Raw genomic sequence first — 24779 nt, forward strand, 5'->3', positions numbered from 1 at the left:
TGAAAAGTGATCATATTCGTTTTATTGAGTATACAGAGGCAATTCTATTGTCCTCTAATAATATAATTTGGGAACAATAATCTCTGACTTGGTTAAAGTCTCCACAGGGACCTGCTTCCCAGATTCCTAGACATCATTACTTGTGACATCATACTTTTCAAAACTAGTGTTTCTGGAGATGGATCTCACAGGAGGATGGATTCCACCCTGAACACGTGCCCGTGGCCCCCGGAAGACGACGGGACTGGAGAAGAATTCGTTTCTTTGGCCACATTTGATTCCTTCCATCTCAACACCACGGTAATGGTCTTCATTATAAGAGCCGGTGTTGCCAGGAGCCACACAATGGCTGACCCGGCATGGTTGAAGGGCAGCTGCCCGGCATGCCCTGGGGTTGGTGACGCGTCAATCTGGAAAGAGACAGCCTGGCTTTAAGAACTGCACAGAAGCCCTTACGACAGTCCCATCAGGGCCTGCCTTCCACACCGGACTTGTCCTAGTTCTGGATTCATAGCCCAGGAGGGAAGCTCCACGCAGACCTGATTAACAGGCTCCTGCTCTCGAGTTACAGCCTCGCAGTAGAGGGCGGAAAGTCCTTTAGCTCCTCCTTTTCTGGGTGCACCTCTGACACTTTGTTCATCTTGCTGAAGATCTGACTGATTTCTATGAAGGTTTTCGACTTGGTCTCGGGGACAACCAGGAAGGTGTAGATGGTGGTGAGAAGACATATCACGGCAAAAATGATAAAGCTGTAAGCTCCGAGGCCCACCTGTGGGAGGGGAGAGGGTCCACGTTCTTGAAAAGGTTCTCGATTTACTGCTTGAGTATTTTGTGCATCTGGGGCCCCTGGGTCGCACTTACTTGAATGAATGGGAAGATCAAGCCCACAGTGAAGTTGGAGAGCCAGTGGACACTGCCCCCCACCATGTAGGCAGACGGCCGGGAGGACTGCAGGAAGATCTCGGTGATGAGCAGAGCGGGGATAGGACCTGGGAAAGAAGAGGAAGAGCTGTCTTCCCTGTCGGCCGAGCAAGCCCACAAAGGGTCCTGGAGCCCCTGCCCGTGCAAGGTTCCAGGGGCATCCGGCCCAAGGTGGAGCAGTGCGTCTCCAGGACTCCTGGTCTCGTGGAGAAGCAGTGTGAGAAGGCCCCTAGCAAGGGTCGGGCACAACAGGCGACATCCTGTGATGTCCCTAAAGGGGGCCCATGACCACCTGTAAGACTCTCTGTGCCAACCACATGGGCACCGTGCTCCAGCCTACACAGGCTGCTTAACTGTCCTCGCTCTAGTCATGCTCTGCCCAAGCCCCTCTGCCACAAGGACACAGGCAGAGAAGCCATTTGGGCCGAATTCGCCCCTCCCTGGAGGCTCTCTAAGGAGCTCAGGCCAGAAGTTTCTAGGGCTGGTGGTACAGGAGAGGGGCAGTGAAACCACAGAACCAGCTCTGGGGTACATACTGGGCCCAAGGGCATGTCCTATGACATAGGAGATGATGCAGGCGATGCTGACATAGGGCATCCAGGATACTGTGTCCTGTGGGGAGAAAACAGAGTTGGATCACACCTGGCAAAGCGGAGACAACCTGGGACGGGAGCGTCAGGACTCTCGGTTCCCGGAGGGCCAGTAGCTCTGCCTGGGTTGGGAAGGCGGGCGCCTGGCACCTCCTTCTACAAGCAGCGCCACCTGGACGCCCCTGGAATATCGGCTGGAAGTGGGCGATGCGCTGCTGGGGCGGGGGTCGGGGCTGCACGTGATCCCCAGGCAGCGGACTCGCGCATGCGCACGAGAGCGCGAGGCACCCCAGGCCGCACCTTCCTCACCTGCAGAGCCAGGGCGGCCGTCAGCACGCAGCAGGCGGTGCAGCAGATGGAGAAGCCTAGGAGGAGAAGGACTCTCCTCCCCAGGAGCTCCACCACGAAAACCTGGAGGGAAAGGGCGAGGAAAAGTGGGAGGCTCAGCCGGCTCACCTCCCCTGTGCGCCCACCCGCCCGTGTGTGTGTGTGTGTGTGTGTGTGTGTCCTTGAATGGCCAGCGGGCCACCGCACTGCCCAGTCCAGGGGCCCCATTTGTCACGCGGTGGCCCTGGTACAGGTGGTGGTCCCCAGTGTGAGACGTTGGAGAAGAGCCACGTCTCACGGCGTAGCTTCCAGAGTGGACGGTGGGGACCGGTCTCCATCTTTGGGGCCACAGGCTACCATCCCCCCCCCACCAAGAGACAGGCTGTCATCTGAGGACAGCCCAGAGGCTAGAGAGGAGGGGACCGAGAGGCACGTCGCCACCGAGATCCGGGCTCCTTCCTGGGTCAAGACTCCCCATTCTCAAGGTGCCCGGGGAAACTCACGGCGCAGACGGTCATCAGCACGTTGACTGCGCCTGTGCCCACCGTCACATACTGGACATCCTGTGCTCTCACCCCAGCGCTCAGGTAGATCTGGTCTGCGTAGTAGTAGATCTGGAAGGCCACCCCCGAGGCTGGTGAGGCCGGCCGGGCAGCCTGGACCCCTGGGCGGATCCCTCCCCCCCCCCCCCCCCCCGCCCCCGTGCCTGCCTGCTGCCCCGGCCCCCGCTGCCCCGGCCCCCGCTGCCCCGGCCCCAGCTGCCCTGGTACCGCGTTCACTCCCGACAGCTGCTGGCCGCCCATGAGGACGACGATGGTGATGAGCTGCCACCGCAGGGACCTCTTTCTGAGCAGCTGCAGCACGGAGATGAAGCCCGCGGCCTTCTCGGCCTTGTCCTCCTCCCGCATCTCCTCCGTCTCGGCGTCCACGTCGTCCCAGCCGCGCAGCCTCCTCAGCGCTGGGGGAGGGAGCAGAGGGGGTGCTGGGGGCTGAACCGCGCACCCCCCTCCCCCCGGCAAAGCTGCCGCAACCTGCGTCCTTTCTCCTGGTCTCCCGGGAAAGCCTTACCGTTTTTGGCAGCCGCTTCATCTTTCTTCTGAATCAGCAGGTACCTGGGGCTCTCGGGGAAGAAGGGCAACAGAAGGAGCTGCAGTGCCGCGGGGACCCCGGTCACCCCGAGGAGGATGGGCCAGCCTGCAAGGAAACCAGTCTTAGGTGAGAGCTGGCGGCCCAGCCTCCTCTCCTGCTTCTCTCCGCCTCCTGCCCCACGGAGCCGCTCTGGCCCATCATCCTGATTGGTTTTCTTTGGAGCTGGAACACAGGCTGGGGGTCGGGGTTGGGGGCAGGGCCTTTATCTTTCTCACTCTTCTGTCCCCAGCATCTAGGATGGTGCCTAACGAAGAGCGGACACTCTAAATACTTAGAGAATGGATGGTGATGAATAGCCACTACCCACCTATCAGATGGACAAAGTGAAAAATTCTGACAACACCAAGCGCTGACGAGAATGTGGGCAGGTGGGAAGTGTCCACACCGCTGTGTAGACACGTGGTATCTTTAGGGGACAGTCTGGCAGGAGCTAGTGGTGCTGGACACCCACATGCTCTAACCCAGCAGTCCCGCTCAGGAATGCACGCCTGGGCCACCAGGACACCGGAAGGACCAGGGCAGAGCAGCACTGGTTATAGAACCAAAACCCAGAAACAAGGCGAATGTCCACACAGTAGAATGGATGCATAAGTCACGGTTCATTCATAAGATGGAATTTTATACTGTGATGAAAATGAAGCAAGTCAGGACAGGAGCCAAGCCCACCAATGCGATGTTGGGTGCAATGTGCTTCCACACAACGTGCTTCCATTGTATTAAGTCCGGAAACAGGGAAAATTAACTCTATCTTCTAGAAAAGTGGTGAAACTATAGGGAAGAGTAAGGATGCAATGATCATAAATGTTGGCACAATGGCTCCCTTTGGGGGCGGGAAGGCTGTGATTGAGGGGCGCACAGGGGGCCGGCGTAGTTCTAGTTCTGGACCCTTATATATGTTACATCACTCGATAAAAACGGTTAAATAAGTGAATGAGTGGTTCAGGCTCCTTCTAGGAGCTGTGAACGCCCGACTCACCCCTTTTCTCCTATGCAGGAGGTGATAACTGCAGACATCAGCGTGCCAGGCACTAGAGTCTAATGGCTTTTCACATGTAGCCCACCTCCCCATCATAGCAATGTCAGGAGGCAGGTACCAGGATCAACCCCATGTTACACCTGCAAACACCGAGGCCTGGAGGGCATGTAGCTCCCTTGCCCAAGATCAGTTATTTAGGAGCAAAGCTGAGATTTGAACTCAGGCACATTGAACCCTGAATCCCCATCCTCCCAACCTTCTCCCACCTCTTGGCTCCGAATCCAGGGCCTAGCTGATCCGGGTCCCGCTTCTATCACCCTTGCACAGACTGCAGCGAGTATGGACGTGCCTGCCATTCGGGCCGTTGCCGTCTGCCTTCTGGCCCCCACCCCACCCCCTACATTGAAACTCTTCTCATGAGATCTCAGTGACCCCTAACTGCCAAATCCAGACACCCTGTTCCGATCGTGACCCCCATGACTTCTGTGCAGCCTTTGTGCTGTGACTGCCCACGCACTTCCAAGAACCCTGACACTGTTCTCTCTGGCCTTCCTTCCTTCCTGCCGTCCTTCCTTCCTTCTTCACTGAGCACCTAGTATGTGCCGTGAATTGTGCTGGAGAGTCAAAGATGAGGAAGGCCAAGCCCTGCCCTCCACACTCTTGTCTAGAGGAGGGTACCGATGGCTGAATAGTCACCATAAAGGACGGAGGGACAAAGTGAGAGTCCACCACAACACCTGCAGCTCCCTGCGTGCCCAAAGAACTTTATGCTTCCATCCCCTCTGCCCACATCTGGAATGCTGGTCCTACCCGCCCCCCCAAGCCCAGGCCCTCTCTGAGACCCCCTCCCTGGGTGGAACCATGGCTCCCTCCCACACACCACAGAGCACTTCGCAGGTGCCAGGGATCCGTGGCTGTTTCTGGGTCCAGCTGGTTGGTTACGTGCCATCACCGGGGGACAGGAACCTAGCTCCTCCACTCCTGGTCCCAGCTCTTTACAAGGGCGATTGAAAGGTGGGAGAGATGGTAGTTAAACTCGGACTCGGGCCTGCACTGCCTGCATTTGTGTCCTAAGGAGACATTGGACATGTGATCCAACTTCTCTATGCCTCAGGTTCTGCACCTGTAAAATGGGTATAATAACAGTACATGCTTCATAGGTTGTTTGGAGGATTAAATGGATTATATAAAAGACTTTGTGTCTGGCCCATCTATTTTGACTGGTGCTTTGTTAGTGGTGATTTCCCTTTCAGAGGTTCGAGACCCAAGACAAAAAAAAAGGGAGGTCACGCAAAAACAACGACAGTTATGAGTTGCTGTGCACCTACTATGTGCCAGGCCCCAGGCTCTTGGGGTGGGGGGGGTGTGGCTTCGAAGTCTGGGTCTGGTGTGGATACCGGCCCTGAGGCTCACCACCTCACCCACCGAGGCTGGATCTTGTGACCCTCTTTCCTGGTCTGTGATGGGATGACCACGGGCCCCTGGGCAGCTGCATTGCTGGGAGGCTCCAGTGCAATGGTGCCGGAGGCCTTAAGCACAGAGCCTGGCACCCTGGTGGCTGTCATTACCGCGCCCCGGGTCCCTGTGTGACAGCCACCAAGCAACCAAGAGAAAGATAGCAGCACCTCCTGCTCCCTCACAACTCCCTCCTCCGTGTCCCAAGAGGGACTAGAGAACGTCAGTCTGTCTGTCCCCACCAACTTGTTCAGGCCCGCTCTGGGCAACCTCCAGCTCAGCACCGTGGGGTCAGGGCTGTGCGGGGGCCCCGTCGTTCAGAGAGAAAAGACCAGCTCATAGGAATGGGCTGGGGGTCTGAGGCGTCCTGAGCTCACCTTCTTCGTTTGCGAGGAGACTCCGAAGACCCAAGATCTGGGCCACAAGGATGCCGACGGTGATGAAGAGCTGGGGCACCACCCCCAGGGCCCCCCTCAGGTTCTTAGGAGCCAGCTCCCCTAAGTACATAGGGACGACATTGGAAGACAGACCTGGGAGGGAGGGTGAAATAAAGACACCATCAGGAAACATTAATCTGGCAGGGATGAGCTCTGTCTTCAAACACATTTATTCTTCCTCAGCAATCGCATTAGTTGGGCTGAAAATTTCTCAAAACTGCAGGAGTAAGCAAACAACCCCTCTTGTTATTCTTAGTCTTTTAAACTTTAAGAGAAAATAGTCTGACCAAAGAAGTTCATGGACAGCGCGTTTGCTTCCAGACTGGTGTCACCTGGGGACACAGGCCAGCCGGACCTCAGGTCTTCCCTCCTGATTGGCTTGGTCTCGGAGAGGAAAAGCCCAGGTGTGGTTAGACTGTCTCTCCTCTCTTGCTCCTTGGGGGGGAAACCTGTTAATAAAAGGCCAAGGACCCCTGCCCACCAGCTTTACCTTCTGAGACTGTATATTACGTAATAAGCTGATGCATAGACATTGAAGCACAAGCTTTATTTGTCAGTAAGCATTGAAAAATTAAATATATATTGTAGACTAACTGCATTCTGGGATTTGTGTAATGACTGAACTACTTCTGAATCCTCAGTATTTGAACTTGTTGGTTTTCCCGTCTTACTGATATCTGACCCCCTTACGAATAGGTGAAACTTAATTTTATAGGCTCTAAAGTATTTTCATAGATATTATCCCATTTAGTTCTCCTAAAAGTCCAATGCGAGGTTGGGGGTCTGGGAGGAAGGTCAGGTGGGTTGTTACTGGTCCAAGTATCACACATGGAGCCAGAGGCAAGCTGATGCTCAGAAAGACGTGGGGTCTGAGAGGGAGGCTGTGGCCAAGGGCAGACCAAGGGCGACAGTGTGGGGTGAAGGGAGGCTGGAGCTGCTGGTGATGGGAGGGTATTTTATAGCACTGAGATAAGAGGAAACTGATGGCCAAGTTTTCAAGCTCTGCAATTCTGCCCAAGGACATCTCTGCTTAGTATCTTATTTTATTTTTTTTTTGGCTTTTTTTTTTTAACATCTTTATTGGAGTATGATTGCTTTACAATGTTGTGTTAGTTTCTGCTGTATAACAAAGTGAATCAGCTATACATATACATATACCCCATATCTCCTCCCTCTTGCATCTCCCTCCCACCCTCCCTATCCCACCCCTCTAGGTGGTCGCAAAGCACCGAGCTGATCTCCCTGTGCTATGTGACTGCTTCCCACTAGCTATCTATTTTACATTTGGTAGTGTATATATGTCCATGCCACTTTCTCACTTCATCCCAGCTTACCCTTCCCCCTCCCCGTGTCCTCAAGTCCATTCTCTACGTCTGTGTCTTTATTCTTGTCCTGCCCCTAGTTCTTCAGAACCTTTTTTTTTTTTTAATTCCATATATATGTGTTAGCATACGGTATTTGTTTTTCTCTTTCTGACTTACTTCACTCTGTCTGACAGACTCTAGGTCCATCCACCTCACTACAAATAACTCAATTTCGTTTCCTTTTATGGCTGAGTAATATTCCATTGTATATATGTGCCACATCTTCTTTATCCATTCATCTGTTGATGGACACTTAGGTTGCTTCCGTGTCCTGGCTATTGTAAATAGAGCTGCAGTGAACATTGTGGTACCTGACTTTTTTTGAATTATGGTTTTCTCAGGGTATATGCCCAGTAGTGGGATTCTGCTTAATATTTTAAAAGGGACATCACTGTTCATTAATTAGTACCAATTCTTTCTGATTTTCAGACAAAGAGGGACAGTCTTTAGAGCAGCTCTTAGGTGTCCTGTGTGGTGGACGGGGGGACCCTGCAGGCCCAGTGCCCAAAGGGCTATGGAGAAAGCGAGGCCCTCGTGTTGCCCGGTCACCATTCAGGCCCTGGTGGCCGCTTCTCAAGGCCAAGTGCTTCTGAACTTAGTTAACAGCAACACTGGAGAGACAAACACCAGGAGGTTTGTGAAGAGATGGGATTCCCTTCATGTTGGTGGAGGACAGTCTCATTCTGTCTTAAAACAACTCCACGGGGCAACCCCCGGCCAGCCTGTTCTGACACCAGAGTCAGAGAAGCAGCTTTTAAAGTTTAAATTCCATTAGTGAAAGTCTGAAGTGTTCTTATCAAAGATGTTGACTAACAGCAAACCAGCAAACTGAGCATCTGGGGGTCCAAGCTGCATTGACCCTGAACCCCCAAGGTCAGAGTGGCCGTTTACTCCGTTTTTAGGGTGTCTAAGTACCACAGGGCTTGATGACACCCTTTCCTGACTTTTCAGGAAATACGTGAAGGAATGAACAGCAAATAGATTAGGCTTCCGCTGGAGTTCTTCAAGTATGACCTGAAGACACAGGGGGTTCCTGACATCTTTCAGGGGGTCTGTGAGATCAAAACTATTTTCAGAACCGTCCTGAGATGTTACTTGTCCTTTTCATTCTCATTCCCTGACCAGTTTTCCAGAGATCACATGCCCTCTGACATCACACTAACAGAACACAGAAGCAGGTTTGAGAGTCTGGCCGCCTTCTGTTAAGCCAGACATTCAAGAGATTTGCAAAAACGTAAAGCAATACCACTAAATTATTTTGTTTTAGAAAATAGAATTATTTTCATAAAGACATGTAATGGGCTTATTATTGTGATCTTAAAATGAATTAATACATTTCTTGGTTACAATTTCTAACATGGTAAATATTGATCAGTCTAACGCATACGAGCAAAAGCTCCTTAGAACCCTCAATAATTTTAAGAGTGTAAAGGGGTCCTGAGGCCAAAAAGTTTGAGAACTGTTGACCAGAAGTCATGCTTATTTAAAAGCAAAGGTTGGTTGGGAATTCCCTGGCGGTCCAGTGGTTAGGACTCCGTACTTTCACTGCTGAGGGCCTGGGTTGGGGAATTACGATCCGGAAAGCTGTGTGGCATGGCCAAAAAAAAAAAAAAAAGAGCAAAGGTTGGGATGTTAAACTGTGATTTTTCTATTGGAGCCTAACATTTCTATTTTGGAACCAACTCTGAATTGTTGGCTGTCAATAGAAACGTGACAGCACCTGCCCACTGCCGACAACTTCTAGGAATCGTCCATTTTTCATAAAGCTGAGCCTGGCTGCAGGGAAAACCTGCAGGATCAGGGCCAGGCACCTCGGAACTCCTGCCCAGACGGTAGATAAATGTCCAGGTGCTCTCAGGGAAAGCTAGAATGAATGAAGTTTGCCAGGGGGCCCATCAGTCCCTCCTTGAGGTGACCTCTTCTCTCTTTGGGAATCTTGTTTTCCTCTTTATCTCCCCAGCCCTGCAATCCCTCGCCACTTCCCCCAATACCAGGCTCCTTGCTGTCTCCTCTATTGTCAGTAAACTCCAGGGAAGGGGTTTGCTGACATCCGGCCAAATTTTCCCTTCTTCATCCCGATCCCCGTGTTTGGAAGGAGAACGAGTCACTTGGCAATGCCACAGCCTGGTGGGGGGCGAGTGAAGCGCCCAGGGTGCAGCATTTCCAGGGGCGCTTACCCTTGGGGGCCCACCCTGCAGTGCACGGCCCCAAGAGTGGGCACCTCGCTTGCCTCGACGGCCCTGGCCCTTCTGCCTACAGAAGAAGCCAACCTGGAGGAAGGCCACAGCATGGCTGAATCATGTCTCTTCAGTCTGAAGCCATCATAGGGGAATTTTCTATAACCAGGGAAACCCGGCCTGGGCAGAATGGCTTTGGAGAGGTTACTACCATTAACTCTTTTCTGGTAGAGGGATTCATGCATTTGATAATTTCTCAAGCTTTTTTGACCACAACTCACGGTGCAAAATACAGAAATACATTTTACATCCAACTTGGTTCTCACATACGTATAAAGATGAAGAACTGAAACGTTTCAGAAGACAATCCTTATCCTTACTACATGTGACACAGTCTACCCTAGTTAAAAAAAAAAAAAAAAAGAAAATACTGGGCTTCCCTGGTGGCACAATGGTTGAGAATCTGCCTGCCAAGGTAGGGGACACGGGTTCGAACCCTGGTCTGGGAAGATCCCACATGCCGCCGAGCAACTGGGCCCGTGAGCCACAATTACTGAGCCTGCGCGTCTGGAGCCTGTGCTCCGCGGCAAGAGAGGCCGCGATAGTGAGAGGCCCACGCACTGCGATGAAGAGTGGCCCCCGCTCGCCGCAACTAGAGAAAGCCCTCGCACAGAAACGAAGACCCAACACAGTTAAAAATAAATAAATAAATTTAAAAAAAAAAAAAAAAAAAAAAGAAAATACTGTTTGCTAAACAGATGTCACCACCCACCAACTGATCCTGAGACAGGCTGGGACCTGGGACCCTTTGCTGCAGTGTTTGCACCTGGACAAATATCTCCTTGAGCAACCAGCTACAAAGAAACTATAAGGGACTAAAAATAACTGTGTGCATGTGTAGTTGCGGCAAATTATGGACAAAAAGATACAAAAAGACCAAAAAAAACCCCAACTGTCACCTCTGAAGAGCCAGGAGAAAACACTGGATGTCTGGAGCAAAAGCAGGGTACTGCGCATGCCCCCTGCACTCAACAGCACAGAGGGGTGGGCAAAAACACCTAAGCCACTCCTCTGGCCTGATGCCTGGACACACCTCTTCCCTCACCCCATAAGGAACCAGCTCGCCCCCGCCTCGGGGAGTGAGCAAGGGAATTTGTTACTTGTTTTTGCTCCCTCCTGGGGCCGCAGGGGCCCCAACAAAGGCTTGCCTGAATTTCTTGTCTGGCCTCTAGTCAATTTCTGTTGCTTGGGGAAGGCCAAGAGCCCTGGTCAGTATCAGTCCCGACCTGCAGTTTAGAAAACATTGAGATAAAGGATTGGTTGGAAGGACCAGTCCGGTCCTAAGATTCTGTATCTCAGTCTTTCAAAGAACAGCTTTCTTCACAGGAAGCTCCACAGTGAAGATCTGCCCGCGGTCCACACACATCCCTATAACGCAGGGGCTTAAGCGTCTACCCACAGCAGAGGTGTAGGAACAGCTTGAACCTGTATGCTTCAGAGACCCCAGATTGGTTCAGACCCCAGATTCCTGTTCTCCCTCCCTCTGACCATCCCAAATCACAGAATGGTTTACCTGCACATATTCCCACCAAAAGTCTGGACACAATGATCATCTCAAATGACCTGGCAACTTCACTGCATCCCATTAAGATCGCAGGCACGATGGAAAAGATGTTGTTGAACAGCAAGGTTCCTTTTCTGCAGAGGACAAAATACCAGTTGGTTTGGTTTAAGGATTTGCCACTCCTTTAACAAATGTTTGCCGAGCATCTGCTCAGTTACAGCAGTTGCTGTTCTGTTGTTCGATTTGCTGTTGACATAAGATGGATACAGGTCCAGTTCATGGCCTGGTGTGGGAATATTCTCTGTGGGAGCAGATGTAAATGACCCCAGTGCAGAGGGCATCAGTAGTGGGGAACAGAGGGAAAGGCTCGCATATTACAATACAGTAAAGGGTTCTGCAACCACAAACTAACATGATTTTAGTGTAATCTTGAAACCCAGACTGGATGAGGACATTAAAGGAAAGGTTTAGGCCAATCTCACCTATCAACATAGATGTGAAAATCCTAAGTGAAATATTAGCCAATTGAATTCAACAGCATATATAAGAATCTTTCAAGTTTAAAAACACCATATTAAAGATTGTACTGGGGAAAAATATAGGATTATCAATTGAAGTAGCAAAGCAAGTCAATAAAATTTGATATCTATCATGATTTAAAAAAAAACCTTAACAAACTATAAAAATGAGGGAACTTATGTAAGCTGATAAAGGGTATCTCCTGAAAATCTATAAAAAAATCAAACTTAATACAACTTACAAAGCAGTCCAATTTGAGTCAAGACTGGAGTTGGACTTGGGCCCTGGAGAGCCAGACAAAGGCAAAGGGAAAGCTTCTCTGGAGAAGCCCCTCCCATTGGGCTCCCCAGGAGTCCCCCAGCCAGGGACCCCCACCCCCTGAGATGAAGCATCACCATTACAGGACACACAAAACAATCCACCACCTGCAAGAGGCTGCACATACAAACACACAGCTTCAGACAACAGGATTAGATAGAAGCCATAAAATATGTTTTAAATGAGTAGTGTCATAAAATAAGGAATCAAAAGGGTACTATAGAAAGAACAAGAACATATATAAAACAGAACGATCCAAAACAATAGCAAAAAAAGGTAGATTTTAAAAGCAAATGAATAAAGCTTAGAAATGAAAAATATAGTCATTGAAATAAAAACGTAGTAGGTGAATTGCAGCTGAGGAAAGAATTAATGAATAGGAAGGCAGACCTGAGGAAGTTACATAGAAAGCAACACAGAGAGAGAGAGAGAGAAGATGGGAAGTATGACAGATTAAGATAGGGAGGATTATAATATCACTAGTCACAGTAGCCAGAAGGTGGAAGCAACCCAGATGTCCATCGACAGATGAATGGATAAACTAAATGTAGTACATTCAACAGAGTATTATTCAGCCTTAAAAAGGAAAGAAATTCTGACACGTGCTACAATATGAATGCACCTTGAGGGCATTAGGCTAAGTGAGATAACTCAGTCACAAAAGGACAAATCTTGTAGGATTCATTCATATGAGGTCCCTACAGTAGTCAAATGCACAGAGACAGAAAGTTGATTGGTGACTTACGGGAAGACAAGAAAGGGGAGTTATTGTTTAATGGGTACATGGTGTCCGTTTTTGTAAGATGAAAAGTTATAGAGATGGGTGGTGGTGATGGTTGCACAACAGTGTGAATGTACTTAATGCCAAAAACTTGTACACTGGACTTCCCTGGTGGTGCAGTGCTTAAGAAGCCACCTGCCAATGCAGGGGACACGGGTTCGAGCCCTGGTCCGGGAAGATCCCACATGCCACGGAGCAACTAAACCCCTGCGTCACAACTTCTGAGCCTGAGCTCTAGAGCCCACGAGCACAACTACTGAGCCCGTGTGCCACAACTACTGAAGCCCATGTGCCTAGGGCCCACACTCCGCAACAAGAGAAGCCACTGCAATAAGGCCGTGCACTGCAAAGAAGAGTAGCCCCTGCTCGCTGCAACTAGAGAAAAGCCTGCACGCAGCAACGAAGACCCAACGCAGCCAAATAAATAAATAAAAATTTAAAAAAACCAAACCTGTACACTTAAAAGTTGGTTAAAATGGTAAATTTTATGTTATGTATATTTACCACACTTTTTTTTTTTTGCCGCACCGTGCCACTTGTGGGATCTTAGTTCCCTGACCAGGGATCAAACCTGGGCCCTGGCAGTGAAAGCGTGGAGTCCTAACCACTGAACCACCAGGGAATTCCCACCACAACTTTTGAAAAATAGTTTTTTAAAGAAGTCTTTTTACAGACAACAACAACAACAACAAAGGCACGGAGAAACTTCCAGAAGAATATAGAAAATGGAGGAGAGGAAATATCTGTAGAAATGATGGCTGAAAACTTTCCAGAACTGATGACAAAGACATGAAACCTCAGACAAGGAACCGCCATGAGTTCTGGGATAAATAAATCAGCCATAGCTTGCTCATGAAAAGGAAGATTCAACAGTGTAAGGATGTTTAGTTTTCCTCCAATTAAATGATAAATCCAAATCAATTCCAAGCAGAACCCTTTTTCAGGGATTTTGATAAGCTGATTTTAAAATTAACACAGAAGACTAAAGGAACATGAATAACTAAGATAAATTTGAGAGCAAGTGATTTTTTACATGGAAAAAAATTAAAATAAAATTGGCCTTCCCTCACCACTCACCTACTAAATACAAAATAAAATTCCAGATCTATCTGGGAAAGACAAAATTGTAAAATTATTTTTTTAATTATAGAAGATTATCTTTATGACGTCTGGTAGGGAAGTCTGTCTTAAGACACAAAAAGCAAAAATCATAGATGAGTTAAATGTGACCACTTGAACATTTAAAGATTTTGTATCAAAAAGATACTACATGTACAATTAAAAAATAAAGCAACAGGGCTTCCCTGGTGACGCAGTGGTTAAGAATCCGCCGGCCAATGCAGGGGACACGGGTCCGAGCCCTGGTCCAGGAAGATCCCACATGCCGTGGAGCAACTAAGCCCGTGTGCCACGACTACCGAGCCCGCGTGCCACAGCTACTGAGCTCGTGTGCCTAGAGCCCGTGCTCCACAACAAGAGAAGCCACCGCAATGAGAAGCCCATGCACTGCAAGGAAGAGTAGCCCCCGCTCGCCGCAACTAGAGAAAGCCCGCGTGCAGCAACGCAGACCCAACAAGCCAAAGAAATAAATAAAATAAATAAATTTTAAAAAATAATAAATAAATAAAGCAACGGATTGAGAAGACATATGCCGGATACAACAGAGTACAATGTGGACATTACTTGCACGACGTGCTCAGAAGTGAAATTTCCTCCCAGCACCCTCTGTGCCTCCTTTTCCCATGTGTGAAAAGGGGATGGGGCTTTTGTAAGGATTAGTGCAATTAATATCGCCTAAAAGCACTTAGGATAGAGCCCGGCAAGTAGGAACCCATCAATTGTTTGTTAGCTGCTACTGATATTTAAAGAACACTGATAAATCTTTAAGAAAACCACAAACAACTGAATAGCATTTATCACATTTTCAGTTGGACTAGCAACTGTCAGCTCCATCTTCAGACCAGACGGCTAGCCCTTCACTCAGGGAGAAGCATCCTGCAGATCTGTGACTTGATTGATGTTCTGCCCACCGGTGGTCCACAGGGAGAAGTGTGCGTTCAACACCAACCTCCCAGGAACACTTCAGGACCTAAGATCCTGAATCACAGCTTGTATGTTTCTATTCTCAGATTCTTCTTGAAAAAGACTGGAGAAGGAACCAAGGTCTGGGGTCTGGCCTTGAGCTCACTAGATCTGTGGCCGAGAACGGGGACTTTACCTCAACCCGCCTCCGTGTGCCCATCCTCGAAGGGAGGGGGTTGGAGGGGAAGAACTCTTAAATACTGTTCATAACAAGGCTGCTTGCTCTCTCATGCCCATGGCATTTACCAGGGGAGTGGGAGGGCTTAAGGACCTTTCTTGGAATCAAATACAGAATCTCTAATGTTTCTAGAATTAGGGGCAAAGATTTAAGCTCTGCTCTTGCCATTGATGGCACTCACAGTGAGAGTCGCCCTGGGACCACACGGTCTCACACTGAAGGGCTTGACGTTAATCTCAGCCATTTCAGAGTTTTACAGGAATTTAATTTGGGCTACATTTTGCATATTACTGGATTCCAAGGTAAAAGAACAGAGCAGTTATCTTGTGTTCATTTAGGAAGCAGAGTTCAGGAACATCAGTCTATGGTCTACATTGGGCCTGATGTCTTGGCCATGCCATCTGGCATTTGACTCTTCTAAAGGCCAAAAGGAAGTTTTGGAAAGGACGATTTCAAGGCAAGAGAGGGTGAGAGCGGGAGTGAGTCCTGATATCTGAAGCATTCTCTGCTCTTTCCATGCCCATCCCAGACCCTGAGACCCATGACTCCCCCCCAACTCCAGCCCTGAGACCTTCATTGCCTAAGTCCCCAAACACTTGGTCAATGTCTGGTCTTCTTTTTTTTTTTTTTTTAATTAATTAATGAATTTATTTATTTATTTTTGGCTGTGTTGGGTCTTCATTTCTGTGCGAGGGCTTTCTCTAGTTGCGGCGAGCGGGGGCCGCTCTTCATCGCAGTGCGCGGGCCTCTCACTGTCGCGGCCTCTCTTGTTGCGGAGCACAAGCTCCAGACGCGCAGGCTCAGTAGCTGTGGCTCACGGGCCTAGTTGCTCCGCGGCATGTGGGATCTTCCCAGACCAGGGCTCGAACCCGTGTACCCTGCATCGGCAGGCAGATTCTCAACCACTGCGCCACCAGGGAAGCCCAATGTCTGGTCTTCTTAACCACATTAGGAAACAAAAATCATCGCAGCAGTCATTACCTGGTTTTATGATAAGATTTCTGCTTTAGGCCCAGATTTTAAACTTTGAGTTTCAGGGAGTTGAACATTCACCTTCCCTTACCTGCCTAATTTATTCACCAAGGGGCCGACCATGAGGGAGCCGAGGAAGCCTCCGAAGGGAAACATGGACACAGAAACCGACCACAGCAAGGTCAAGGAAAATTCGCTTATGTATTCATTGATTCTGTCATAGTAGGTCTCGTTATAAAATGCTTTCATGAGCTGGAGAGCAAAGCAAAACAGAACACCAAAATAATTTGAGTTGGTTTTGCAGAAAGAACAGTGTACGTTGTTGGGCCACCCAATGGGATGAGCTGGGCACATGAACATCAACATGATTAAGTGGAGGAGAAGGAGTGAAGATTAATAGCAATTAGCAGGGGGCACCCATGCCGGGGCGGGGGGCTGTGAGGCCTCTGATGGGCAAGCTGCCAGGGATGTTTCTTTCTTTTTTTTTTTTTTTTTTAAGAATTTGGTTGGTTCTCTTCATTATTTATTTATTTATTTGGCCACGCCCCGCAGCGTGTGGGATCTTAGTTTCCCGACAAGGGATCGAACCCGCGCCCCCTGCAGTGGACGCTTGGACTCTTAACCACTGGACCGCCAGGGAAGTCGCTGCCCAGGATGTTTCTAACCCCAGAAAGGAATGACTCCAGGCTTCCAATCACGGAATCAATGTTGGATGATCCCGGCCCCTCCAGACTCCGCTATGGATTACAAGGCTGCAGAAGATCAGAGTGCCCCCAAACCTACCTCCCCACCCCTGGAGGCCAGCCCACCATGTGCCCAGCCAGACCTGGCTCTCCACGAGAACCTGGTGTGTCCCCGTGACCCTGTGCCTGCAAGCCCCTTGGGCTTGCGCTGTTTATTTCATGGGTTTCCCCCACCCTTCACTTGAGGTCCCACTGTGTGCCCTCAGCGTCTGTACAGTCCCACCCTAGTGGCCACCCGGGCACCGGCTGCTCCAAACCCACCTCCCGGTTCCCTGGGGGCTGCGTCTCGCCCACCATAGCGACCTACCTTGGCAGGGGAGTTAATAACAGCCACATTGTACCCATACTGGAAGGATGACCCAAAGGCAGCTATCAGCGTCGCCAAAGCAAGCACTGGTGTCAGCCTCTGCAGGAGGAGAGATCACGGCTTTAGTTAAGGAAGCAACCCGGGGTTCCGGGGAACTCCTGATTTACTCAGAGTCTTGCAGAAAGATGGATGTAATGGCATCTGAAGACCCGTGGTCTTTCAACCACTCCGTGTCTGGAAACCTACCCTCCATGCGCCTTGGGTGGAGCAGGTTTCTTTAACCGTAGCACTTAAGCCTGGATAATCCTTTGTTATGGGAGGCTGTCCTGTATGCATTGTAGAGACACCCCTCCCCCCACCTGTGACAACCTAAATGTCTCCAGACATCGCTAAATGTCCCTGGGGGCAGGTGGGGAATTGCCCCTGGTTGAGAATCACTGGGTCTCAACAAAACCGAAGGGTCACCCCCTCCAACATTCCACCTAATGTCTGAGTTGCTTCTGTGACATTCCTGCCGCGGGACTGCCTCTGCTGATTGCAGCAAATGCACTCAGGCACTGCCTCAAACACAACTCCCCCCAAAAATCAGAGAGAAAATGTGAAAATTTTTAATGATTTAGGGCCACTGATTAACTTCCTTTAGCCTCTGGACTGTTGCTCTAAGAGGCAGAAGGCCCGGTGAAAGAAATATTTAAATATAGATTTCTGGGGACTCTTAAACACACACATTCTGTGACGATATCTATCCCCTTTGACACCTGGGTAACTGAACACTCATTTAAGACAATCTTTAATGACACGTGGGAATTCATCAGTAAAAGAATGAAAATTGGGAGAAAAATAAAAGTGGAAAGAGCTTTGCTCTTAGAATCTATGGATCTCAGTTTGAATTTGCTCACTGCCACTTTCTGGCTTAATTTCTGTGATCTTCAGTTTCCTCATCTTTAGCGTTAGGATAATAACACCTCTCGGAGTTATTGCAAGGATTAGTTATGGAAGCGCCTAGCTGTGGAGGTGAATCCACTGACCAGGTGGGCCTGGGCTCTCTGAACCCACCATGGACGCCCTTCATCCTGTACTACAACCGAGGTCCCCATCACATGAGACTCAGCCCCTCTGGGGGCGAGCTGAGGTCCTCGTGTCTCCCCTGGGCAGCATTCCTCCGAATTGAAGGGGGAACCTCTTGAGAGAGGCATGTAGGAGCAGGACAGGCAGAGAAACAGGGGCCACCTGGGCCTCGCCTCATGCCCGGGGGGGGGACTGCTGAGCTAGTGACCCCCTCCCCGACCCCACAGAGCAGGTGCAGGACCCGCAGGAGTCCCGGTCAAGAGCAGAACCGCAAGTGAAACTGCCCGTCTCCTCTTCCACCAGATAATTAACAAATGCTTAATTCACAGGAAGTTTCTGGTAAAGACGATAAGAGCCACAGACAAGGCAGCCTATCAAGGAGCAGCGGACTCTGGTTTCCAGTCTCTCCTCAGGCCCCACCACCCCCTCGGGCCAGGGGGGCAGCAGGTGACAGAAGTGGGGGGGAGAAGGGGATGGTGCCCAGGAGGGGAGGCGGGTTCCAGGGCTGTTGCTACACCGTGTTTTCTAAAGGCAGGGGGTACACAAGTAGGCATACCCACCCCACCCACAAAACCCCACCCAGGAGGTAGCATAGGGCCAACCATGTTATACTTCACCTCCTGAAGTGCTCTGGGTATTCATTCATTCATTCATTCATTCATTCACAGATTGAACACCCACTGTGAGCCAGCCATGGCTCTAGGTTCTAGGTACTAGGGATATAGTGGAGGAGAAAACAAAGATCCCTGCCCTATAGCTGTCCTATTGCTTGATTTGGTGGAAGGAAGGAAGGAAGAAGGGGAGGGAGGGAGGGAGGAAAGAAGGAGGGGAGGGAAGGAAGGAAGCAAGGAAGGAAGGAAGGAACGGAGGGAGGGAGGAAAGAAGGAGGGGAGGGAAGGAAGGAAGCAAGGAAGGAAGGAAGGAACGGAGGGAGGGAGGGAGGAAGGAGGGGAGGTAAGGAGCGGAGGAAGGAAAAAAATGTTGATTAAAATTTCTCCTCTTCTAATTCCCTTCCCAGTAAATGATAAACTATAAATATACCAGGCTTCATTCATACTGCAGGTGCAACTCCAACATTCTGCTTTGATGGGTCCTAAGGTTTGAAGTCCTTAGCAAAGCTCAGTGGGGGAGCTGGCTGGTGCCCCGAGGTTCATGCCCCAGACAGGGGGGATCCTGCCAAGTACGTGGATAGCCAGCTCTCTGACTGCTTTTATGGGATCCTAGCAAAAATTATCAGAGACCTCACGCTGTAGAGTGTCTAAGCCTAGAGCACATAATTCAACTTCTATTCCTTGGCTTCCTCCTTGAATTCAAGCCATAGGCACATTCTAAGGACCCGTAGGAATCAGGGCTCACCCTTTGTGGAAATAGCAAAGACATTCTGGGTAAGTTCTCAAGTTCTCACTGACCTTGCTGGTCCAAATGCCTTCATTCTGATGAAACAAAATTATTTTTAAGGCAGGAAAAGAAAAATTTAACATAAAATTTTCTCTGCCATTTGAGCCACTATCCCCTCCCCTTTAGTGTGCATTAAGCATATGCATTACACATTAACTAGATCCCCTTAGAAGACACAGGAATGCCTACTCACAAAAAGAAAAGAAAAGAAAAAAAAAACAACAACAAACAATATCCTCCTGGCACCAGCAAGATAAATCCTTAGGAGATAACATTCCTTTCCCAATCAATCCTGTAAGGGGTCACAATAACTCACTACTCACCTTGTTAGACTATGTAAACTGTCAATATGTTACTTTGATGTATAACACTTCATCTCAAAAATTATATAACTGTGCTCTGACTTCTAACAGGAAGAACAGTCCTCAGATCTTTCTGAAAGACTGTCTGCCAGGTTATAATCCTCAGGTTGGCTCGAATAAAAATTTCATTTCTTTCTTAGATTGACTGTTGATTAATTTTTTTCATGGATGATGCAATAAACATTGCATTGCATATTAATTGACAGCTGTCTATGATCTGTGTACCACGCTATAGTCCAGTGAGCAAAACAGCTGCCCTCAAGAAGACTGTGGTCCAATGGGAAAGACAGACATTTTTAAAAAACTACATAATAATTTAATAATGAAACTAGAACTGGAGTAAGTTTTATGAAGAAAATCCACAGAAGTGGTTAAAGAGGGGAGTCAGGAAAGTGACTGAGAGAGGATGGGGGCCTGGGTAGGGGAGTGACTGAGGCAGGGGAGCAAGAGGTACCAGCTTTGAGGACTATTTAGGAAGTAAAATCAAGGGATTTTGTACCCCTTGAGAAAAATGGAAATCAAAACCACAACATGATACCAATTCTCACTCATCAGGATGGTTAAAACCAACAAGACAGGTAAATGTGTTGATGAGGATGTTGAGAAAATGGGAACCCTCTCACATCGCTTATGGGATTGGAAAATGATGCAGCCACTTAGGAAAACAGTCTGGCAGTTCCTCAAAAAGTTAAACACAGAGCAAACATATGACCCAGCAATTCCACTCCTAGGTATATACCCAAGAGAATGAAAACACATATTCATGCAAACTTGATCACAAATGTTCATAGCAGCATCTTCATCATAACCAAAAATGGAAACAACCCAAATGTCTATGAGCTGATGAACTGATAAGCAAAATGTGGGATACTCATGCAATGGAATATTATTTGGCCATGAAAAGGAATGAAGCACTGATACTCGCTACAAAGTGGATGAACCTTGAAAACAAGCTACGTGAAAGAAGCCAGTCACAGAAGACCACCTGGTTCCATCTACGTGAAATGTCCAGAATAAGCAGATCCACAGAGACAGAGATAAATCAGTGATTGCCCAGGGTTGGGGGAGAAGAGGAGGAGATGGGGGGAGAAGAGGAGGAGATGGGGGGAAATGCGGAGTGACTGTCAGTGGGTAGGGGGTTTCTTTTAGGGGTGATGAAAATGTTCTAAAATTGATCGTGGTGATGGATATACAACTCTGTGAATATATATTGAATTGTATACTTTAAAGGGGTGAATTGTATGGTCTGGGAGTTATATTCTCAATAAAGTTACTATATAAAAAAGGCATGTAAGAGAAATTCAGGGCTTAAGCTTTCTTTTTCTTTTCTCTTTCTTTCTCTTTTCCTTTTCTTTCCTTTCCAGGAGGGGAAAGAAAAGAATTTGGTACTGGGCTGGGTTAGGGCATGAGGGAGAGGAAGGGGCTGAAGAGGATGTCCAGGCCTCCGACCGTCTTATTGAAAATGACAAATGGCTCAGTGGCCTCAAGACACGAGAGGGGACCCTCCTCAGAGGCCGGGGGGGGGGGGCCGGGACTATGAGATGTGCTTTTGAGAAAAACTAGGAACCAAATCCCTCATGCCCACAGTAAACTGGCTTCCTGTTTTTCAAAATGTTGAGAACATTCTGAGACTTTAGTGAAACAACCACCTTCAGGGCTAGCCCTCTGACAGGGTGTGATTCAAGCTCTCTGGGAAGCAAGCCCCACCCAAACCATCTCTCTCCTAGGAATTTGTCTCCAATTTCTCTTTCTACCACCAGAGAGACACTCTCAGTCTCAGACTTTTCTTTGTCAGGCATCTCCAGTCAGAATGCAAATATGCCTGGAAAAGTGAGTCCCTATGAATTATTAACACTGTAAGTCTCTTTATCACACTATGGAATGAACCCAAAGTTTCACAAACATTCCTTGAGGTCCGAGTAACGAGGGGAGAGAGTAGAGACAAACGTCATAACCTTTTAGAGCTGGAGGTGCCTGGTGTTGTCGCTGCGGGGGGTCTAGAGCGTGGCCACTGCAGCCCAAGAGCCAGGGGTTGAATCCTGCCTCTCCTGCTGCTGGCTGTGTGGCCTAGGGCCAGCTACTAAACTTCTCTCTGTCTTGGTTCCTTCATCTGTAAAATGGGGACAATAAGACTGCCTTCCTCACAGGACTGATGTGGGGAATAAATGAGTTCATACATGTGAAACAGGCCCACAGCTGGCTCGTGGTGGTACACACTCCAAGCATTACACACTATATCACGGGTTTGCTATCAATATTAATTATTAACAATGAGGACCCAGAGGGGAAGTTAGTAGCTCAACGACACTCAGCTAGTTGGTGGTGGAGACACTCCACAAAAAATTCTATTTTCACTTTCCAAAGCATTTTGGCATTTTTTTCTAATCATCTTATTTGTTTCTTTCAGGCCAAGAGTCCTTTTTCCCAGAGGAAAGTCCTTGATGCACACCAGATTCATGTCTTTTCTCTTTACATATGAGGAGCCCCAAGGCCCGTGAGGCCGTGGTCACACAGCCACCAGGGGACAGACAGCCGGGCCCTCCCCACCAGCCCTGAGCGGCCCCTGGCAGCCCAGCCTCTGTGGCCTGAACTGGCCCCCCCCACTTCCACTCAGCTCCTAAATCCCTCCTTGGCTTCACTTTGTGATTTGAAGGTTCTTACAGTCACCGCTGGAATAGTTCTGTGTTGATGTCTCCTGGGACACCCAGCGCATATTCACCCAAAGGGCCAGGTCTGCCCTCAGGCACGTGGGAGGGGGCAGCCTGAATCCCCCTGGATGGATCCCTGGAGGAGACCCCCTTCCTTGGGGGATTGCAGGAGCACGTGGCCGTGATCAGCTCATATCTTTTGCCTGTGACCGTTTAATCATCTCCTTTCAAAATGTTATCGTTCATTTTCAGGGACCATCACGCAGGGTGTTTCTGTTCTTTTGCAGCTCCACCTGGGGGCACAGCTGGGCAGTGCACTTCTTTTGAAGAGACGGCACAGACCAGACCAGGGCCCCCCCGACCCCCAAATCCCTGAGTTCTGATTACCTCACAGCTCCTTTTCTATAAAATAGAGGCGATAACATTTGACCTAACACGTTCTTGTTGTCATGAAGTCGACAAGACAATCCCTGTGAAGTGACGCAGTCATCTCTAAAGCAGGCAGTCTCGGGGGCGAGAGTGCTACTGGCATCTAGTGAGTAGATACCAGGACGCTGCTCAACATCCTACAACACCCAGGCCAGCCCCCCATGGCAGAGAACTATCCGGCCCCAAATGTCAGTAGTGCTCTGCTCTAAAGGATGATCAAAAAATAATAACACTTATGGGGGATCCACTCTGTGCCAGGTAATTTACACACATGATCTCATTTACTTGTTCCAGCATCCCTCTGCGGTGGTATGGTTATTATTCCCATTTTATAGGTGAGAAAACCAAGGCACAGAGCGGTTAAATAACTTGCCCAAGTTCCCACAGCTAGAATAGGATGGAGCAGGAACGAAACCAGGTACTTCTACCTCTCAGACCTGTCCTTAATCTGTGAGCTACAGAGCATGGACCCAACCTGTCTATGGCAAGGCTCTCCTGTCCACGACTGAATAAATAATAATTTGCACAAATAAGTACCTCGCCCATCAATATAAGCAGATGCTGTTGTGACGAATAAAATGCAAATCTCTTAAAAGTGTTAATAAATTTATGTTACCTTTCTGTCCTTATGCATTTTCCTCAATCAAAAGACTCTAGGACTTCCCTGGTGGCGCAGTGGTTAAGAATCCGCCTGCCAATGCAGGGGACATGGGTTCGAGCCCTGGTCCGGGAAGATCCCACATGCCGTGGAGCAACTAAGCCCATGCGCCACAACTACTGAGCCTGCATGCTGCAACTACTGAAGCCCGCGCGCCTAAAGCCCGTGCCCTGCAACAAGAGAAGCCACCTCAATGAGAAGCCCATGCACCGCAACGAAGAGTAGCCCCCGCTCGCCACAACTAGAGAAAGCCCGCGCAGCAACAAAGACCCAAGGCAGCAAACAAACAAACAAAAAAATTTTTTTTAAATTTATAAAAAAAAAAGACTAAAAGTACAACGGCAATTATATGGAGGGCAAGGGTGGGTGGGAAGAGGTTCAGAAAAATCTTTCGTCTCTAAAAAAAAAGGATTCTGATTATCTAAAAGGGAGGGAACCTCTGCTGCAGATCTGAGTTCAATTCAAATCCTGCAACATCTTTTCTATCTTTTCATGCTGGCTTAGCTCTTCGCCTGCTGAAAAGGTTAGTGAAAATGCCCTGAAGCGAAAATCAAAACAAACCAAAAAACTCTCACAGGCCATGTGTAAGGATTTTGTTGCTGGTTTCCGAAGCCCTTCACCTCAAGTTCTTACGGGGAAGGAAGTTGTGACAAACTCATCCTTTGAGTCTCATCATTTCGGTTCTAGCCCAAAGAACCTCTGAATCTAAGTGTCTCCTCTCTCTAGTCCCTGTAAAAGTCCGGCTGCTGGGTGAACTCTGAGGGGCAGGTGCCCCGGTGGTCCTCGCCGTGCACGGAGCTCCGAAGGGCATCGCCTAGCAACGCTGAGCAGGTCCTGCCGTGGGGCTGCTCCTTGCTGTCTCTCTTGACAGCAAACTTACCCCTTCCCTCTTGATTGTGTCCCGTTGCTCCATCTTTGCTCTGGAAGCGCAGGGTTCTGCTTATTTCCTTTCAGCCAAAATAACAAATGCACTGAATGGCGAGAGAAGACATTCTGGCTGTACTTTGGCCAAGCCAGGTAACAGCCAATAGCATTTTTATAGGCAGGCTAAGGCAGAATAACCCTTTCGGGAACCCAGAGGTTTGTCTCATTTTCGCTTCTTCTTTTAAGGGAGATGTCTGGGGTCTAGCTCAGCAAGTGGGCACCCCCCAGGGACTGCAGGCGCAGCGCCTTCCCGATTGGGACAGTCTGCGGTATTTCCTTACTGCGAAAGTCAGGCTCGTGATGAGTGACTGGAAGGGTTATTTCCGTCACCAACACATGGAAAGCAGCAGGTGCCAGTGACCCTACAACACACCAGGTAACACGGGGGCAGGAGATGGGGTCATTAGAGGCTTCTCAGGAGTGGTCCCTGCC

At 49.1% G+C, this 24779-nt stretch overlaps 1 protein-coding gene across 2 annotated transcripts; it reads right to left on the reverse strand.

Annotated features, from left to right (window-relative positions):
* SLC2A5 (solute carrier family 2 member 5) lies at window positions 1-24491 on the reverse strand. 2 transcript variants are annotated; one of them, XM_057553615.1, is made up of 13 exons: window positions 24304-24491; window positions 16861-16959; window positions 15902-16062; window positions 10970-11094; window positions 5796-5948; window positions 2907-3032; window positions 2609-2796; window positions 2342-2452; window positions 1821-1922; window positions 1458-1533; window positions 862-989; window positions 540-769; window positions 1-410 (listed from the first exon to the last, which is right to left on the reverse strand). In XM_057553615.1, exons 1-12 carry the CDS (start codon window positions 24334-24336, stop codon window positions 566-568), a joined length of 1506 nt encoding a protein of 501 aa, XP_057409598.1. In that variant the 5' UTR covers window positions 24337-24491; the 3' UTR covers window positions 1-410; window positions 540-565. The 2 variants fall into 2 exon arrangements, with proteins under 2 accessions (XP_057409598.1, XP_057409602.1); XM_057553619.1 differs by lacking the exons at window positions 15902-16062; window positions 24304-24491 and having other exon boundaries at window positions 1-769; window positions 16861-16944.
* Between the last annotated feature and the right edge of the window lie 288 nt (window positions 24492-24779).

The sequence above is a fragment of the Balaenoptera acutorostrata genome, chromosome 1 (genome assembly GCF_949987535.1).
Source record: "Balaenoptera acutorostrata chromosome 1, mBalAcu1.1, whole genome shotgun sequence".
NCBI lineage: Eukaryota > Metazoa > Chordata > Mammalia > Artiodactyla > Balaenopteridae > Balaenoptera > Balaenoptera acutorostrata.

Bases quoted from the DNA above. Each gene is read 5' to 3' on its own strand.
- SLC2A5 (XM_057553615.1), bottom strand. From the start codon at position 24,336: ATGGAGCAACGGGACACAATCAAGAGGGAAGGG. The intron at 11,095-15,901 runs GTAAGGGAAGGT...TGTCCTCTGCAG, and splicing joins TTGGTGAATAAATTAGGCAG to AAAAGGAACCTTGCTGTTCA. The intron at 1,534-1,820 runs GTGAGGAAGGTG...TTCTCCCCACAG, and splicing joins CGGCCGCCCTGGCTCTGCAG to GACACAGTATCCTGGATGCC.